The 21138-nt window shown below is 41.7% G+C and overlaps 1 protein-coding gene across 1 annotated transcript in view; it reads left to right on the top strand.

Moving 5' to 3' along the window:
• Positions 1 to 5878: 5878 nt before the first annotated feature.
• Positions 5879 to 21138, top strand: part of KLHL14 (kelch like family member 14) — a 79259-nt gene continuing 63999 nt past the window's right edge. The window contains exon 1 of the mRNA XM_034762843.1: positions 5879 to 6807. Within this exon, the coding sequence (XP_034618734.1) occupies positions 5879 to 6807 (929 nt within the window). The remainder of the gene's footprint in view (positions 6808 to 21138) is intronic.

The raw sequence follows: 21138 nt of genomic DNA, 5'->3' as shown, positions 1-21138 counted from the left end.
CTGATTTCTGATCTGTATGATGGTGTCTATCACAGCATGAGTCTACTACAGCAACAAAATATGTAAAAATTCAAAAAACCTGACCACAAATTGAATATAGAATATACAGGGAATTTTAAAAACCATAATAATTTTTAAATGAATTTGTATTGAAAATATTTACCCTGGTCAGTTACTGAGTTTATTGTTAATTGGGAGTTAAAGACAGGGCCCTATTTTGTCATGTTAATGCTCATGAAGATCTATTTCCTCCTTCCCATACAGTTGATGGGAAGTGATGGTGGTGGTGACGCAGGGTTCAGCTGCATCTGCAGCAAGATCTTCCCTTTCACAAGATTGTCAGAGGATCCTCCATGGATTCAAGAACCCACGTGTGAGGAATGAGGTGAAATGGAGGAACAGAGGTTGGTGGCTAACATGTATTAACCTCCCTTCAGCAGCCAGCAGCAAATCTGCTGAAAAGTTAACAGCCTGAGGCAGAGCCCTCCATTGTGTGCAACTCCCCTGTGGGGTTGGGGCGTTCCCCAGTTGTTGGCAAGAGGGCTCAGGAGCTAGTGTGGAAGCTCAGAGCCTGCATGTAGATGAGCGTGACCCTCAGTAAATTCTCTGAAATCTGTGATGTTCTCAGGAGATCTGTAAGTTCTGGATGGCCACTCCCCTGCTCATTCCAGTGGGTAAGAAGAACACCCCCTCCTCCCTTTTTGAGACAAGTCAGCAGTTTGGCTCATTCAAGATTTAGGAGAAACCCCACAAGAATCAGAGTTTCCTCCCTCTGCTGCCTTGTGCAGGATTTTCCATGGGAGGAGGCAGTCTTGCCCAAAGAGACAAACAATAACTTTAAAAACTCCTACACCATTTAGGAGCCTAAATCCCCTGGACTTTTGAAAATTTTCCCCAATTTGGTTTAACTCAGTTTTTTCTCTTGCAAAGACTTTGATTGCTGAAGGTATGACGCTGGCAGACCAGGTGCCAGTTCATGCCATGGGTTCACTGAACACTGACAAATGCATAGCTGGAAATCTGTCTGAATTTTCTGTGGGCTAGTATAGTTAAAAATAGATATTCGTGTTCTAAGAATATGTTCAGTGTTTAGATTTTATGGAAATCTAGTAGGATGCTTCATGTATTAATTCTACTTACAATAGCTGCATTGCATGGTATAAAGTTATATTGAGTGTTTGCATTGTAAACCTCTTTAATTGTGTAACTCACCAAACAGGAAAAGAAGCATTAATTAAGGGAAAGTGCTTGTCCTGCATACAAGCTGGACCACTGAAGGCAAATGAGGCATTGTATTGCATCAAAAGACAGAAACCTTGTTGACTGCATTCCTCACTCTCTCCAGGAAGAAGAGGCCTGCGCATGAACTCATCCCATCAGTTTGGATTCTGTGGTGAAGGGAATAAAAATTCTTGACAAGGAGAAACTGGGGCAAAGATTCCTAAACATAAGCAAGAGATCCCCATGTTGTGTATCCTAAAGGATATACAAAGCTGCTTATTACAGATGATTATATTACCTTTTTAAATCTAAATCTACATTTGTATGTATATGTTTCCTGTTTTAACCTTGCAAAAAACTCTCATTTCTTTTTCCTAGTTAATCAATCTTTAGTTAGTTTATTACAGGACTGGCTACAGACATTGTCTTTGGTTTGAAATCTGAGTACAAATGGCCTCAGGTAAGTGACCCGTCCTTTGGGACTGGAAGTAACCTGAATATTGTTGTGATTTTTGGTGTAAAGTGACCATCTATCACATAGTCTATCTTGCCTGGGTAGCAAGATAGACAGGAATACCCAAGGGGACTATCTGTGACTCCATTCTGTTATAGTGGGGTTTAAGACTGTTATAGTGGTTTAAGAGTTCACATTTGTTACTGGGTTGGTGATATCTAATTACAGAACATCCAACCAATTTGTGAGCCACTTCAGACAGCATGAGAGAAGGTTACACATTTATAATGCGTAAATGGCCAAAGCTCATTTATGGAAATAAGATTAAGCTTCATTTTGATATTGGTTTGGGTAGCAAAGTGAAAAACAAAACAACAAACCATGGTGTTTTCCACTGAGCAAAGCATTTCAATGTGTTAGTGCTAGAAATCTGTAAGATGTTGGCTGGGTCAGTCAAAACCTTCAAAGACATCTTTTTGCAACGTATAGCGTGTAAGAGTATGTGACACATCATTTAATGAAGAACTATACAAAAACCTACTGGGATTATTTACTGCCATTACAGCAGTAATATAGCAAAGTTTAACAGCATAAAGATGATATAAAAATTGCTCTTCCCATCTAACACAATTTAGTGACACTTTACATCCAGGGAAGGCAGCACTGTACGAAGGAGGAAGGAGATTCTTGCTCTAAAACGAGGGAGCTTTTAGATAGGAAAAAAATGAAAAGATATGGCACAGTAGATTTTTATTTTGGGTCACCAAAAAAGCAAGTTAAAGTGAGAACTGTCCTGGAAGTTACAGTTCAGCTTCTTTCAGCTCCAGCATTTCAAGATGAGACTGTCCACATCCTGAGAAATCTGACTTCCAGCTTGGTATCTTTTTGCAAGTTAAGGAGAAAGACAATGAGGGCTGCCTTTCAAGGAAACACCATTAGTGTTTATTTTAATGAGAAGAGTCCTGTTATTAGCTGGAAAGAGTGGTGCTTATGGATTTCACACCAGCTAAAACTTTCTGTAAGTGCTCTTCAGTCTCCTTTCATGTACATTTCATTCAAGGACATACCTTCCTGCATGCACACACCTCTTGAATGGAGACTTGACAACAGAAGAACAGAGCTATAAATGTGAGGGTGCAGTATATCATGAGATAAAGTGTGAAGAACATGTCCTCTACCAAAATGCCCCTTGGTGTAAGAAAAAAGCCAAAATGCCTAAAAGAGAACTCCCTCCGATTGTTAATTCTACAAAGGAGTCAAAAAACCATGAGCTGTGCACGTTCCTAAGGCATCAGATCTGGCAGAAAGTTGAAAGGTTATGTTTGTGAAATAGCAGCTGCTTTCCTGCCATTTGATTCAGGTTTCTGCATTGCAAAGTCTCCAAACCGAAAGACAAATCTGACAATATGCTAATCTTCCAATAAAAAAAATGTGACTTCTGAACCCTTATCTGTTGAAGAGCTGACAGTGAAGTTCAGAGACGGTTGTCTAACCACACAAAACGATAGAGAAAATATGCCTTCAAACAAGATCATAAATCTTGAATAGTGCAGGGGAACAAATGTAAAAGGGAACGATTTACCACTAATACCATTCACTAGCCTCACTTTCCTCGTCTCCTATCTACCTCACCCCCAGCCCCATCACACATGCAAGGACGGACGATGTAACCTGTCAAACCAATAACATAAATGCAACGTTGGGGGAGAAAAGAAGTGACAATATATTGTGTATTAAGATCAGACGTTATTTCCTCCCATCCAGGGGGAAGGCAGAATACAAATATAGTGCAACCTGAATAGAACAGTATATACACAGACACACACACAAAAAGTTTGCATATTGCACAGGGCGCTTGAAGATCATAAATCTATGCATGAGAAAGATGTAGTGGAAATTTTGGGGGGGATTAGAGTTTATTTTTGTCATCTCTGTGAGACAGCTACTCATTCATCCAGATCACAGCTAAGAAAAAAGCTGGTCACAGAAATTAGCAGTTTCAGCTCAGCAGCAAAGTCGCCAGCCTGTGAAGGCAGAGAGAAATTGACTAATTAGCAATGCGCACTAAAACTTGACGGTTCTTTATAGAGAGAGAGGGAGAGAGGGAGGGGGGCAGGGGGGGGGGGCTAGCTTTTTCCCCTTCTTTCTTCCAAAGATGTTTGAAATCGCAGTCATTTACGCTCGACAATTTTTACAATAGCCTTGAGCCATAATTTTGCGAGTCTCTCCAGCATCCATCCCCCTGTATGGTCTCTCTCCACTGGCCATGCACGACCGTTTCTCTCCCCAACCGTGGATTTCCTATTACTCTCGTTACGACTCACTGAGCCCCAGGCCCAAGGATAATGATGTGTTGTTTCTTGGTAGCATAATTTGTCACACGTACATTTTTTCTTCTTCTTCTCTTGCAGAAAGCTCTGCGCTCTCTCTCTCTCTTTCTCTCTCTCTCTCCTTCTCCCTCTCCTACATTTTCTTGCTGTTGCTAATTCATGGTGATCAAATGATGTACGACAAAATAAATTGTAAAGAGTGACTGCTCCGAGTTGGGAACCAGAAGGTTGGTTTTTTTTTTGGAAGGAGCGATCAAACCTTTAAAAAGGAAGGACAATTGATTTTTTTTGGGGGGGAGCTTAAGTGAACCTTTACTTTGGCCGCTGGTTGTGGAGCAGGTAAGTTTCTGGCCTTGTGTCTAGCCGTCTGTGTGTATTTTCTTGTGTCTTCTGGTTTGTTTGTTGTTGGGGAGGAGCGGGGTGTATTTGTGTGTGTGCTGGCGGGGAGGGGGGGAGAGGTGTGTAACAAACGCCTTTGGAGAATAAACTCCAATTGCAAGAAATGGGCAAACGAGGAAGAAAGAAGGGGAGGGAGAAGGAGGAGGAGGAGAGTGTGTGTGTGTGGTGGGGGGGCGGGGGAGAATTGACCGGGTCCACTTAAAGGGAGAGGCTCGTGGAGATTTCTTAAACCCATGCTGGAAAGGCAAAGTGGGGGGTGGTGGGGTTCAGCCGGAGCGGGGCAGGGAAAGTGGCGCGGGAGACCTCCTCGCCCCCCCCCCCCAGTAAATAAGGAAAATAGAAGGAAAGCAAGTGCTCGTGAGGAGTGAGCGGCCGCGGTGCAATGGAAGGAGCCGGGCCCGGGAGGGTCCCGCCGAGGAGGGGGAAGAGCAGTGGCGGGCTCAGCTCTCTCGGAGGCGGGATGTGGCCAGCCCCGGTCCCCTTCTTTCCAACCCGCGAAGGTGCCGTATAGGGTCCCACGCGGCGCCTGGAGCCCCGGCCCCAGGCGGCGCCTCCCGGCGCGGCGGGGGGTCTCCGGGAGTGGCGGGAGGCAGCAGGGCAGATGCCAGCGGCTCCCCCCGGGCTCCCCCCAACTCGAACTTCCCACAGTTCGCGGAGTTAAAAGCGGCGGCGCCTCCTGCCCAGAGCCGAAGAAACCAGAGGGCAGGACAAGCCCCGGTTTCCCCCCCCCCCCCCCCAATCCCGGGGGCTTCCTCCTCCGCCTGCCCAGCGCCAGGCTGCCAACTCCTGCCAAGCGCGCAAGTGGAGCGGCGGGAGCGCGGGGCAGCGCGCGGCGCCCCCCTCCCCCGGGGGGCCACACAAACGCGCGCGGGCTGCAGCGGGGCCAAGCGGAGCCCGGCGCTGTAGAGCCGCGAGCAGCAGAGGGGAGGGAGAGCAACAGGCTGGGCAGGGAGCCGCCGAGGCTGGGCTGACGGGGGGGAGGGGGAGGTTGTGTTTTTTCTCAGGGTATCGCTAGTTTCTCGGGGCATCGCAGAGTTTTCACATTTGAAACCAGCCCCCAACTCCTCGCTCCTCCCCTGGAAACAAGCCCGATTTGCAAACTGGGGGGGGGGGGTTCCAAGCCGCGCTTCTCCCTGCCCCTCTGCTTCCTTCTGCTCCCTCGTTACACAAGCCCTGTGCATGGAGGACAAAGCCCCCGCGCCAGGCACTGGCCCCAGGAGCTTGTGCAGCCTCCAGCCCCCAGGTGCACCCGGCGCCAGCTTGCTGCTGCTGTGCATGGCTTTAGGGCCGTTGCTCTGGGAAGGGGGCGGCTGAGTGGAGAGACTCTTTCGTTGCAAACATGCACATCTAGCAATGATGAGTGCTCCAGGCCTGCTGTAAAGCTCTGTGTTTATTGTTGTCCCCTTCCCTCCCCCTGCCCCCTTTGCCCAGGTTGGAGGAGGGTTTAAAGGCAGGTGCGTTGAGGCTGCTCGCCATGTCCAGATCCGGGGACAGGACCTCCACCTTCGACCCCAGCCACAGCGACAACCTGCTGCATGGCCTCAACCTGCTGTGGAGGAAGCAGCTCTTCTGCGACGTGACCCTGACGGCCCAGGGCCAGCAGTTCCACTGCCACAAGGCCGTGCTGGCCTCCTGTTCCCAGTACTTCCGATCCCTCTTCTCCAGCAGCGGCGGTGGCGGCAACCCCCAACCCCTGGCTCTGGGGCCGGGCGCCCAGGACGGACTGGGCCTGGGGGGGCCCCCCAAGGAGCAGCAGCAGGAGGAGCCCGGCACCCCTTCTTCCTCCCCAGAGGACAAGCTGCTGGCCAGCCCCAGAGCCATCAACAACCTGGTGTTGCAAGGCTGCTCGTCCATCGGGCTGCGCCTGGTGCTGGAGTACCTGTACACGGCCAACGTGACCCTGTCCCTGGACACGGTGGAGGAGGTGCTGTCGGTCAGCAAGATCCTGCACATCCCGCAGGTCACCAAGCTGTGCGTGCAGTTCCTCAACGACCAGATCTCCGTGCAGAACTACAAGCAGGTGTGCAAGATCGCCGCCCTGCACGGCCTGGAGGAGACCAAGAAGCTGGCCAACAAGTACCTGGTGGAGGACGTGCTGCTGCTCAACTTCGAGGAGATGCGCGCCCTGCTCGACTCGCTGCCTCCCCCTGTGGAATCGGAGCTGGCGCTCTTCCAAATGTCCGTGCTCTGGCTGGAGCACGACCGGGAGACCCGCATGCAATACGCCCCGGACCTCATGAAGCGCCTCCGCTTCGCCCTCATTCCGGCCCCGGAGCTGGTGGAGCGGGTCCAGTCGGTGGATTTCATGCGCACCGACCCCGTCTGCCAGAAGCTGCTGCTGGACGCCATGAACTACCACCTGATGCCCTTCAGGCAGCACTGCAGGCAGAGCCTGGCCAGCAGGTAAGGGGGAAGCTGAATGGAGGACAGTGGCTGGCAAGTGGGAGGGGTGGGGGTGACTCAGTCACAAACTTAGTGATTTTCAATAAATGGCTGGAGGGGTAAAAGTTGAGTTCAGTGAAAAGATCCAACAAAGGAAGAGAGCTGGGGTGAGGAGCGTGCAGAGGGGAGGAGGGAGCCCCCTCTCGCCCACCCACACACTGAGCTGGGGGCGGGGGGCAGACACAGCCACAGGTATCAGATATAAAACGCACAGTCGCATCAGAGAAATACCAAGTGTATTATACCCTAAAGGAGCAAAAACGTGGGTAGTGTTGTTGATCCATTAGCTATGATCTGTGCGGTCAGTTTGATATGGAATGATTGTGCTGTGCAACTAACGTTTCTAGAAGGTTTTGCTATAGCCCTAGCTAACTGTACCTCTTTGTAATATTTTAACCTACCTTCGTCTCCGGGAAAGGACTTTTGATAATAAAGTTTCATATCTCTTCAGTGTCATCTTGTTCAGTACAAATCAGACAAAGATGGAAATGAAGGATTGCAGTGCTACCCTTTCCCCCCAGCCCTGCCAAACAAACTTTTTTTGTTCCCTCCCCTTTTCTCAGTGATCAGAGAAGTTGCTGATGCCGAAGTTGATGCTGATCTGTCTAATATCTGAGAGCAAAAGCTTCTGTCTTTTAAAATCTCTCCATTAATTTATGAAGCTACGACACCTTTAACGGGAAACTGACTAGGGTAGAGAGGGAGGGGTAATTTCCCACTGCACACCATGTCAGTGCTGGGTGGTTGGAAATACAGCAAAGGGGAAAAGATACTATGCTGTTTTCCAGATACTACAGCCCCGTATAGTTTGGTATATGCGTAGCTATCCATTTACAAAACTGTTTTTAGAGGTGTGTATTGCAAACAGGATTACAATTTAGTTGCTGCCTCTTAAAATATAATGTGGGAAGAAGACTGTATGGGAAACAGGCATGGTTTACTAGCATCAGTTTTAAATCCTATTATGAGCTCCCTGGGCTGTTTGCATTAGGAGTTAGTATCTTGTCAGCTTCCCATCTTCCTATTGTGGTAATCAGCACAACTCCATAAGATATGATGCCTAATCCATAGCATTAAAGTGTAAGTGTTAGATTTGACCGTGCATGTAAAGATTCATGACTTGAGAAGTTCTTGTAATTATTATAGGCCATTTCCCTGCAATTTTCTCTCTTTAAAAAAGAGGATGCATCTTCAATACAATACATTTTAAACTATAATACATATACTTAAATCCCATTAATTGATTTTTGTAAAAAGAATTGTAGTCATACTTGTTCTGATATTATTGACGTTCAGATAAATTACATATTATGCATCAAAACTTGTGACTTCATAATGTTTATATCTATGACATCTCAGTTATTTTCGTATTAATGAGGTAATGAATCGTGATGTAGAAGATTGACAATGTGAGGTTAGTGTCAGGAGGTGAAAGCATACCATATAGTTTAATGAGTAGTTAGTAAATGGAAACTAAATTAAAAGGATATTTGAAGGGTTTAATTTTTCTTCTCTTACAATAGGCATGTACTTCATTTTGTTCAAAAAATGGAATGATATAAAGCAAACATGGAGACACAGTATTACAAAAATCAGTGCATGTTTAGAAGATTTTGCTCTGCATTATAACTATTACTGATATTAAGTGGGCTATTATTAATACCTGGTATTAATAGGAGAGAGTGGTATAATATTAATATTTTAAATTACATGATATTTTACTGTTAATGCAGAATATTTTTTGAAACTCTAATTTTAATATGTACCCAGATGATTTAGCTTTAGAAATACTATAAGTGCCTTCCTTTATTATCTCTGTTTGTCTGTTTTAGGATTTTGTTTACACCCATCACCAAAGTATCTAAATAATTCCTATTGCTAGATACTGGAATCAAAAATGAATACAAACATTTGCAGCAAAAAGTATTTCTGGTAAATATCCTTAGATTTCAACATTCAGAACAGTTGACTTTCAAAATGCAAAATCCACTACCTGTTTCAGTCTAGATTCTGCACACCACCCTGGGGCATGCTGGGGCTCATGTCCTGGTGGATTGCTGAGATACCAGGCTGTTTGGTTCAGTGAAGATACCTTCCAGCTTCACTGGTCCATATCATTTGAAGGATATGTAGTGGTGTTCTGACCACTGAATGCTTACAAGTGTCATGGATGCTGTAAGAATCTGATACTCCTGCTGCTGGAAGTGGTCTTTTCCTTTAAGCAGGAAAGTACATAAAGGATTGTACTTAACAGACTTAAATTGGCTCCTAAATGGCAGTTTAATTGGCTAAGAGAGACTATGAAAATCATATTTTTTATTTGGAATAGATCTGGGTATTGTTGATAATATTCCAGACATCCTTTTATTAACTTTAAAAGGTGAATAACACGCTGTCACCTTCTCAACTTTAACATATGTTTAGAAACAGTGTTGTAACTAGCTTCTGTTTTGTTTTGAGCATCACAAGTGGTAGGTCTAAAACATTTTAAATCTAATTTTACAAACATACATACAACCTTCCATGAAGTGTTAAAATATTGAAGTACCAAAACAAACTAGGATACAGAATGCATTTTGTGTATTTTCATATTTGGGACTGGATTGCAGAGCACAGAATTGATAATATTAATTCAAGATCCATTGTTGTGTTTTGATGATCTTAAAATCACCTCATTGTTCCATCAGATTGTACTAATCCGCACATGCCTTTAAAAATTCAGATCCCTCTCTCTTAGCTACACTGAAGTTCTGACAAGAGTGAAAACGTATCTACTTACTTTACTGACTAAATATGACTCAGAATACATACAAAGCACTGGTCTATTGAGTAAGAAGTACTGTTTTACCTAGTGAAATGAAAGAAATAAACAAAGACAAACTTATACACCTATCCAGACAAGCTTTTGCTGTCTGCTATGTATTATTTGCTAAAACTATGATCTCTGATAGTCTTAACTTTCAGTAAAAATGTTATTTTTAAGAAAAAAAATATGGCAACATTTTCTAGAATTATGAATTTGAAAAGTAATATCTAAAAATTACTGAACAGTAAAATAAATGGATGAAAAGAAATATTTGTAGGATTGTCAAAGTTCACTATTGGTTTCCTGGGAGCAATAATAACCTTAATAGATTAGAACTTCAAAAAAATGATAAAAGGTTATTCAAAAAGGATTCATGGGTCTTTAAGAACTATGTACTTTACTCCCTATGTACACTAAAGTTTTTAATCACTGAGAAGTAAACAGCACAGTGACATAGACATCTGCTTGGTAAGCATAGAAGAAATTGGGAAGATCACACACACACACTAAAAATTCACCTGATAACTTTCTTCCTTACTTAAAACAACACCTTTGTCTCTAATGTACTACTTGAGAATTATAGCACACAACTACTTTGGGATTTGACCTACTCACATTTCTTAAATTCTCACCAAGTAGGAAAAGTAAATATCAGAAAGCTTAACATATGGTTGTTTTGCTTTTAAAAGTAACTACATAAAAATGGTACCATCTTACTTAACAGAGATGTCCCTTGAATGTATTCTGAGTCATATCTATTTACTATACTGCCTAAAATAAGTTTTCACTCTTTTCAGCACTGCAGAGCCAATATAGCTATGGGAGAGGGAACTGGATTTTATTCTGGCTCATGCAGAAGGAACAAAATTATTTACTGAGTTCCAAATGCAAAAGCTGTATTGTTGCTAATGCATGAACTAGAAGGAGTCCAGTTTGACTTTCATGTTGGATTTTCAGGAGTCTCAGTTAGTAAAAGAAAATAGATTTCCACCTATAAACCAAGCAGATTCTTTCTGGAAGCCACAGAGACAATAAAGATGGAACCCCATAATGACTTTTTTTGCAAAGTTACCTTTCAGACTACAACTAAACTGTAATTTTTAAGAAAATTTAAGAGTAATATTCCCATTAAACACTGTGGTATGCTAGAGGCTTGATCCTTCAAGGTGCTGAATAATTGGGCTCTGATTCAGCAGAGCACTTAAGCACATACTTAACTTTATTTTGGTGTGCCTTTTACTAATTTTGCACGGGTCACTTCTTTGACTTCTTTGCTCCTGATATAGACCCTGGTTCAGGTAGGTCCTTAAGTACATGCCCAGTGGGATCACTCACATGCTTAAAGTTAGTCACATGGGAGAAATTTTGGATCCACTGAAGTCAATGGGAATTTCACCATTGGCTTTTCTTACTGAATCAGGGCTTTACTCTGGCATAAGTGAGAGCAGAATCAGGCCAACTCTTTTTTATGGAAATATGTGTATATGTGTGTTTGTACCGTATGATAAAGAGGATAGTACATAGGTTGCTGTAATAACCTCTATACAAATATCCATAGGTCTGGTAATACAGGGCCCAATCTTCTGCCATTGAAATCAGTGGAAAGATTCACATTGATTTTAGTGGAATTGGATCATGGCTTTCCATTGACTTCAGTAGGCTTTGGATCAGGCCTTATGTGCCTGAATTAACATCTGTAAATTGTACCTACAACAGGACTCTCTCAACTGAGCTGCCGAATAGCGACTGACATTGGAGGCTGCAGGGAAATGAACCAAAGAACTGTAGTCAGTTTAATCCTAATTAGTTTCAGTTGCCGTATGGGCATCTATTTGTGCATCCAAGTGTAAGCATAGATATGTTAATATATCCAAGACAGAGAGGGAGGATTAAAGATCTGACCATTGTGGAAGGGGATACTGAGACTCCAGCGAGACTGCTGCTTAAACAGTAGGTCAGGACAATTCTTCAGCGGGATCCTTATTAGACAGATGAGATGATGAAATGCTTCACAACTACAGAGGGGTTAAGTGCTATCCAGTTTCTAGGCCCAACTGTAGTGTGAGCAAGGAGAAACACATCATCTCCTACAGCATCCCAAGGACTGTTTTGATGGTCTCTAGTGTGGGGACCATCAACGAAGTATAGGCTATTTATTTTAAAAAAGCACTTTTCTGAATCTCCGATCAAGTCCTCTGCTAAAGAGAGTTTTTAACCAGATCCTCTGATCCCATTATTTTAGCAGAAAAATAAGATATCTCCCTGGGAGGGAGCTAATGAGGGTGGAAATCTCTTCACAGGGTTACTCCTCAGTCATTCAGTTTGGAAGGGGCTGGATGTGCCTTCACCCTCTACCACATGAAACCTGCTGTGGGGCCCAGTCACAAACTTTGAGGATTCTTAGGAGCTCAACCTGAGTCATTCAATGAGGCCTTCTCCCCACAGTGGCCCACTCCTTGAGAACACTGCTCTAATTGCAGTTGCCCCAGAAATTCATCTAAAGGAGGTGACCCATCAGTGAGAGGCTTCATGGAACAAGCAGAGGCGGGCTGTATTATCTTTTACATGTTAGTACTATGGAGCCAGAGGGAGGAGGATGTGCATGTTCCCCAGCCATACTAGTGTTCTGAGTGGGATTTTCCCCTCCCAGCCCCCAATCCATTCTTCTGGTGCCCTTTCCCCAGCATGCATCCCGATCCCCTGGAGGGCAGAGGTAAGGATGGCTGAAGGAGGATAGCCTCATGCACATGTTTCCTTCTGCACATGGATCTTGAAGGCAGAAAAGTTCCTCAGTGGAGGAAGGAGAACTCTGAAATTCTGAATCTGAAATTGCTGGCTATTGTAAATGAAAGGTCTGCCTCAGTAGAATCATTCAACTCTGTATTCAAAAGAGTGATAACCAACCTGGATATTTGTGAGGAAAAGCTGAAGACAGAAAATAAAATCAACAGCTAATGTTTTTTCCCAAGAAAGGGATCTGAGTTCTGTTAAACACACATTGAGAGAAAATCCCAGTAAAAATAATATCACTATTTGATAGTTCAGGTAAGTCTTAGAAAATGCAGCAAAGTCTCTCTCTATCCCAAAAAGTGAATGCAGCTTCATCCCTGACAAAGGCCATGATTATTATTGCACAACAAGATGTCTTCTCAAAAGAAGAAACATATTTGAAGTTAGTGGGGCCCCTTAGGAGAAATTTTGGGCTGGAGTCCACTGTAGAGGTGATTGGGAATTTTTCAGCAAAATATTTTTTTCTCTGGAAAATGCTAATTTGTTGAAACCAAAACTTTTTGCAGGAATGGGTTAGTTTCAATTAATTTCTCTACTCAGAAATCCACTCCACTCCACTTAAAATCAAAATAAAATGTTTTGATAGTCTCTAAACAAAGATTTCAAAATGATCAAAATGAAATGTTTCAATTGTCCTGAACTGATTTTTTGTATTATTATTTATGGTTCACTAAAAAATTTTGAGTTTGACTTTTTGTCCATATTCAGGGTGGGAACAATTTTGAAATCTATCTGATAAACCATTTCCCATCTAGCTCTATTCACCACTGGCTTTGCAATCCAGCTCCTGCTTAGTGTAACAAAATAAAATATATAGAAGTTTCAAAGGACTGGAAGTTAAAATCTATCACCCAAAATACTTCTTGGCATCATTTTTCATAGCTGAGATAATCACTGGCTCCTGAAACTTCCCTTAAGGACCATGGCACCCAGTATTGTTGCTAGTAGATATCTCTTGCTGTGTCCTTCGAAGGCAGACAGCCAACTTTGAAGAACTATTATCACCTGCCAAGTTTGAAAGAAGCAGACTGTTCAGGGAGAAGCTGGAAAAAGTAGAAGCTGATGCAGCAGACAAAAATAAATAAATAAATAAATAAAATGTCTTTCCTTCAGAAACCCAAGAGGAAAAGAAGATAACCAACCTTAAAGGAACAGACAGCCCTTTTAGAGCTCCTGTGGGACTCAGGGAGAAATTTTAGAAAGAACTCAGGATACAAAAGAAACATGTTTAGGAACAGAGGCAATGGAGGAGACAAATCAAGCCAAGATCACTTCTACTCAGATAACAGCAGCAATTCTCATTTCCTAAGCCCAGCTTCCTAATGAAAAGGAACCACAGATAGCAGGAAAGAATAAATTGAGGTAGAGTACGCCATACAGCCACATACTGTTATGGACCAGGCTGTAGTCAATCTTACCTACTGGTCAGGGCAGGAGGGTGGCCTAGTGGAGTGACCAGGCCTAGTGGCAAGAGCCCAAATCAGGAGCCGAGATACCAAGTCCAGGTAGTGAAGCATTGTCAAGAGCCAGGAATCAGAAGTCAAGCGTCAGAACCAGATTATTAGCAGGGGCAGGAGCAGAAATCTGGAACTCTGAGCTATAGGGAGAAAACCAGGGGTGAATCTAGGAATACAGCACAAGAGGCAGGAGCAGGGAAGGAGCTGAGAGTAGGGAGCAGGACCGGAAACATAGCTGCAGGCATGGAACACTATTAAGCAGCCAGGGACCCTCCCCTGCTACAGGGTTTAAGGATGTGTCTGAAGGTAATGCGCTGGGTCTGGGTTCAGCTGTGGAGACCCTGACACAGACTTCCAACATTGTAATCAAGCAAAGGCCCATATCATCAGGAAACTTAATAACATTCATAGATCTTTCAAAGGTCTACATGCCAATAAAACTGGCATGGAAGGTTTCTATTACTCACTTAGGAAGCTAAACATTGTGAGTATAAGTTCATTCCATTGAGATCACATTGAATGCCTCAGGGATTCATTGAGTTGTTAGTAGACATGTTTGCAAAGCTCAGGTCTCAGTGAATTTACAAATACCTGTGCTTGGATGACTTTCCAGTGTCGATATAATCATAGGAGTATAGGAGCAAGTATAGGAAGCAACTAACTCTGCAGCAACAGAAATACAGAAACATGGATTCATAAATTTCCACACAAAAAAACTGGTTTCAACATAGTCAGTGACACAAGATGAGAAATACCTTTGACAGAGGAAAGATTGAAGAAGATAAGTTTGGCTGACTAATCACAATGGAACATGGGCAAAGAAAGCACATATTAGCGTCTCACTCAAGCTACAAGGAACAGTGGTTTCATGTATTGATATAACAACCATGGCAGGATTCCATATGCGATAGCTGCAGAGATTCTTTATGAAGAACTGGTACCAATCTCTAGTCAGTATGAATAAATAAGCTAGTAATGTAAGGAGACAGTGATGAAAAGGACATTATTAGGTGTTCCTCTGAGAGAAACAGTAATAATGGAGGACAACCTTCAAGGATAGCAGCCCATACTTAATCCATATAACAACACAGGGATCTAACCACCAAATAAGAAGATATTCAATCTGAGTGTCCTGGAACTAAGAACAGAGAAGCCTGCTATCTTAACTTTTCAGAATAAACTCAGAAACCATCACATGTTAGTAACAACATGAAACCAAGTAAAAAAGTCTGAAAGGTACTCAGAACTCTGGGTCACCTCAGGAATCATTAGTCTTAATAGCGTGGGTGGAAATTCCCTTGACAATCATATAGGAAATGTACATAAAAGGAAACAAACATAAAAAAAGTATAGTGGTTAGCAGGCAACCTCATCAACCGTCACAGTAGTGCTTTAATCATGAAATCTTCAATCATATTTCTCATTGATACAGTCAGCCTCAAGTTAGACTTCTGCTTCCAAGGTCAATCACAAGACAGAGATTAAAAAAAATGTTCTAGGAATGAGTATCTTATTTCTTATTTATTTATGAAGTACTTATCCAGTGATCTGTGTGCTGGACAAAAATTAAAACATTTCAATAGATCAAGAAGATCACAAACAGACATCAATCCCCACAACAGGTCACTCCCCCAACTTGTTAACTTCCCCCAACCTCTACCCAACATCATACACCATTTCCTGTCCCAGATCCCCAACCCCTCAAATAGTCTGCAGGTCAATCCCCAATCATCCCTTCCTCTCCCTAGAAAATGAATGGGGAAAAAAGTTATTTCCTGGAGTCACCAAATGAAGGCTTAGACAGATGTAGCTATTAATTCTACTACAATATACACATTGTCTCTGGGTACTCTGCTAAGCAGGCCTATACAGATAATAAAAACAGAAAGAGTATATACCATCTTCATGGCATCAAACTGAATGAGAAAACTCTCATTCAGTTCCTCACAGGTGCCTCCTCCTAAGGAAAGGAATATGTTGGGGAAAAAAGTTGTTCTAACCAAATCATTTCTAGGATATTGTTATGTAGGGAACCTATAGAGCACACTCCAGGATTTGGCTAAAATTCATATATTGGCATTGAGACAAGAACTGTGACCCTAAGAAAAAAATATTCCCCACATCCCAGACTTTCTACAGAAGGGCATGTCCTTGGGGCACACTTTGAGTACTCTAAAAGTTTAGACCCTTGTTCTGCCAGGTGAAGAAGAGCTCTGTGTAGCTCCAAAGCTTGTCTATCGTACCAACAGAAGTTGGTTGAATAAAAGATATTACCTCGCCCACCTTGTCTCTCAGTTATATTAGGGTCAGATAAACGATCCCAGATACGTATACATCCCCAACTGGTGTCTGAATCTAATAAAACCTATCCAAAAATTTGTGTCCAAACCGAAACTTAAATTTGGTGTTCCAAGCTGTCCGTAAGCCCACATTTGAACCTCTATATCCTGGTATCTTCTGTCTGTTAAATGAATGTTTCTGCTCATGGTTACCTGTGAAATGAGAGGGTCAGCACTGGATACATTAGCCTTAGAAGACCTTATATTGCACTCCCACAGCATTAAGATAGTTCTTAAAACATCCCTGCCACTTATGTCCAATGTCAATTTACCAGCCACAAGAGACTATCTTCCCAAATTTCAGCCCTAAACCAGAGCATGAAAAAGGAAAGCTGTGATGTAAACGTGCTGTGAAAAGAGTTCTCCAAGTGCCCATAAAGAGTAAAAAAAGATTGATGAAGCCTCAGAACTTATTTTGTCTTTCCAGCTAAACTGCAGAAGACAAAAAGCATCAAAGTAAACAATCTTCAGATGGCTCACATCTTGCATTAAAAGAGGCTGTATAGAACTTGGCAAGGTGGTTCTTTAGGGATTTATTGCAAATTCTGCAAGACCAATACCCTCAACTTGGGCCAAGAGGATGGCCACAGCAGCAGAAGAGATTTGCAGTGCAGCAATCTGATTCTCTGTTCGGACCTTTGTTAGGCATTATGAACTGGCCACTGTTCCATTCAGATGCATCTTTTGGGAAAAAACGTTTTCCAAGAACTGTCATGGGCACTGTGAGCCAAACTAATCCCTGGTGTGATTTCATTTAAACTAATGGTCTAACACCAGGGCTGAATGAGGCTGTATATTTAAATGTATTTTTAACTTTTAGGTCAAATCCAAGCCTTAAAATAATTATTTGTTTATACTGGTAACTAACCCAGCTCATTCTGCCAGTATCATTTTCTTAGGACTCTTACTACTTATTATTTTGAACAGTGCTAGGTTGGCCTATATAGGCTCCATTCAGCAAAGTACTTAATTTACTTCAGTGGGATTTAAACATGTTCATAAAGTTGATCATGGCTTACTGAACTGGGGTCACATTTTTATCTACTAATTTCTGTTCTTTGATTAACATAACCACCAATCTGGATCCCCCCTAAAAATGCAGTTTTCTTCATTACTTTTAATAGCATACACAGTATGTGTAAAAAGTTAATAGATTGATATTTCTGTATTTTATTCCAATCTATTCTTTAAACATTAATTAATATGATGTTTTCTTATTCAGTTTGAAATCTTTCAGACCTGGAATAGGTGGGGTTTTCCTTCCTTCCCCAACAGAGAGAATTCTGAACTGCCATCAGTAGCTACAGAGATGAGGAAAGCCCAACAGGGGGTGGTTAATCAGAACAAATAAATCAGCAAGGAAGATATTTTCCCTGGTATTGTTTTACTTTAACATGGAGATGGCAGGACTGAATAATTGCTTTGGATGGGGACTGGGTGTCAGGACTTCTGAATTCTGTGCCTGTCTCTACCACTGATTCACTGCATAACCATGAGCAAGTCACTTAGACTACATTTATTTTACACATGACTGGCAGGGCAACATGTAGGAGAGGTGTAACTTCATGCTGTTGTGAAAAGCAAGAAGTGTCCACAGTGCGGTGGATAGCTACACTTGTCAGTGAAATACCCAGGCATCAGGGAAAGGCTTCAGTAGCTCTCTGCTGCCAAAATCTTTCACTGCAGCAAGGAAAGGGTCTGGCAGCGGGGAGGCACTGGGGAAACCCCCCCTGCCAAAGCATTTCACTGCTGCCAGAGTCTTTACCTGCATCAGGGAAAGGCTCAGTAGCAGGGAGCTGCCTGAGTCTTTCTCCCTGTCTTCCTCCTGCCACAGCCTTTCCCTATTGGTGAAGTCTGTTCCTGCACAGCGGAAAGGTTCCAGCAGCAAGGAGGCAGGAGGACACTACACTGCTATTTTTAGCAGTGTAGATTGGGAAGTATGGCTTATATCCACACCCATCAGGGGTGTCTTCATTGTACTCACCTAAGCTGTGTGTCACCGGCTCCACTGCAGTTATACCTGTGCTAGGATGGCTATACTTGTGTACTGAACACGCCGCCAAAAGAAGAATGCCGTGTAGGCATGCCTTTAGGCTAAAATTTTCAACCTGTGAACGTAAAGTTAGCTTAGACTTCTAAATAAGTGGCCAGGTTTTCAGAGATGCTGAGCACTTGCAGCTTCCTTTGAAGTCAGTAGGAGTTGTGGGAATTCAGCATCTTTGAAAATCAGGCCACTCATATAGGTGTTTAAATATATTGGTTTTTGTGCCTGACTTGAGACATCCAAGTTTTAAAATGTTGGCCTTAAAATACCTTTGCTTCACTTTACACACCCTGAAATGGGTAAAATAAATTCCACATGGCTTGGGGTTCTCTGAGGCTTAATTATGGTTTATTAAGTGTTTTGAGATTTTCATATTGCAGCAGCTATCATGGAAAATAATAATAATTAACAGGAGTATGTGTCTGCATCGGGGAGAATAGTCCCCTTGGAGCTTGGGTATCAAAAAAACGTTTACAGGAAAGGATACTTAGAGTCGCATATATCAGCTTTTAATACCACACAAGTATGCCTGCTACAGTCAACAACATTTCAACCTCCCCAGGTTGGGATCTACTAGTATTAACTGAGTATCAGGGAATATAAATAGCCATATTAGTGTGAATGTGAATCATGATCCTATTAATATGTCATGTGACATACAATGCTATGAAATATAGAATATAAAAAGAAAGTGTTTCAGTTGTAATCTGAAGTGTTTCAGATGATAATTGCACATTACCAAAATAACTAAGTAGCAATGTAATAGGGAAAATATCTCTCTTAGGGTTCTGCTAGCAAATCACATGAGCTTTAGACTATGCTTTTATCATACTGTTTTTATTTAATTACATTCATGTTTGAAAATAGGTTACTACCTATGAACCGTGAGATTTTTCACATGTATCATGTTTTAATATGTGTGTATAGGTTAACATTCTGCTGTAATACTATTACTGGATATAATATCAAACATGTATATAGTATGAGCTAGTAAATAAAAATACATATTTCAAAACCTAGAATAGATGCATTTACTCCAAAGATCAGAAAAGCACCTTTGAATCTAGTCTACCAACCCAATAAAACATGCTTTATAAAGAAATATAGTCACTTGTATTTACCCAATACATTGGAATGTTTCTGAACATAAATCAATTAAATAGTGCATATTTTTGATAAAAAAAATATAGTAATTATCTGGAAGATCCAGATGCTTTTCCTCAAAAAGATCCTGGCTATTGAATTCATATGAACTTTTATAAAACTATTCCTATTTACCTCATTGACTAAAACATTTAAAAAATAAATATTTCTTTTATAGATGTGTCGCTCCCTCTTCAGGATACTGTAAATATACAAATTGGATTTTGTTTAAATAAAATTGAGGGTGGATTGCATGCTGCCAAAGTCTTGAAATTCAAAGTTAAGTCTGACATTTCATTTTGCACCTTAGCCATTAAGCCTTATTTGTTCATCGGTTTTTCACGATGCTGTGAGGAGAAAGGGGTTTATTAGATGAAAGTTGAAAACTGAAATATGCTCCTTTATCAACTAGATCTTACAAGAGCATTCCAATTTTTATAATACAAGTAGAATTGATTGTGATATAACTATAACATATAACACAAGAGGGTAGAATAAACTATTTATTCTCTATCATTAGGGATGATCAGGCATAACTAACATGTCTCTAGTTTGCTGTGCCACTAGTTACATGTACAGTCACAAAAAAGAGTTTAGCATTCACTTATGTTGCACATTTTCTATCTACCATAGTTTCATTAAAAGTCTTTATTTGGAAGAACTGAACATCTCAGGGAATTGGTAACATTTATTTGACAGCTAAGTCATAGTTTGAATCTGGTCCCTTCTGGCAATGACTGTGAGTCAATTTCTGATCTCACTTACATGTGGAGTCTAGTAGACTGGTAACAACCATCATTTGACAATAAATAGAAGTTTTGGTGCCTAGGCCAAAGACTGAATTGTCAGGAACACTGCATGACTCCCTCCAAATCAGGGTTCAAGCACATTGGTACGACAGTGGAGAACCTTGCTCTGTCACTGCCCAGGCTGTATAAATTCTGTGGGTTTCCATTTCCTGTGCTGTCAATTTGATGACTTACAAAAGCCTTAAATTAATTTCAGAGTAAATAAAGCTATCTGTTATAGCATCCCCTGTCTGTCTTTCTGATATGTTGTCATATTTCCCAAATATCTAGAACTATAATTGTACTCTGTGTAGCAACATCTCACAGTGTCATCCAAAAGGTTTGATTCCTAAGCTTAATGTGGATGGAATCTCCCATTGTACATTCTCCCTCTGATTAAAATCAGGTGGGATAGCACATATCTAAAGGCAACCAATATTGAAAGAAAATCAAAACTTGCTAGAGTTTATTTTGCACTATTTTTTAATGGGATATAGTATGAACATACATGTAAATTAATCTGTCAGACGTCACAGTCTTGCCAAATAATAATATAAACTGTATTTTAAAAAAACAGTCTATGGACATCAGTGATAAGGCTCCCTCTACTGGAGTGTATTACTAATAATGAAGTTTCTATGCAGAGAGTTCCCCCTATTGATGTGAGTACACAATTTAGTGATAATGGAGCTTGATTAATGGAGTTCTCTGGCTTTCCTTGCAAGAAATGTTCATTAAAAATACCTAAATTAGTGCCAATAACACTATTCTGCTCAACAAAGCAGTGGTGTATAGCAAGGGTGTATTATGGCAAACATGCTGTCCCTTATGGACAATAAATCGTATGGGTGTGTTTTTAAATGCTTTATCACCATCATATATATAATGAATTATTTTATCAGGGTTCTTTATTTATCATTTTCAG

The sequence above is a fragment of the Trachemys scripta genome, chromosome 2 (genome assembly GCF_013100865.1).
Source record: "Trachemys scripta elegans isolate TJP31775 chromosome 2, CAS_Tse_1.0, whole genome shotgun sequence".
Classification (NCBI taxonomy): Eukaryota; Metazoa; Chordata; order Testudines; family Emydidae; genus Trachemys; species Trachemys scripta.
This window is presented reverse-complemented; position numbering and strand designations above follow the sequence as displayed.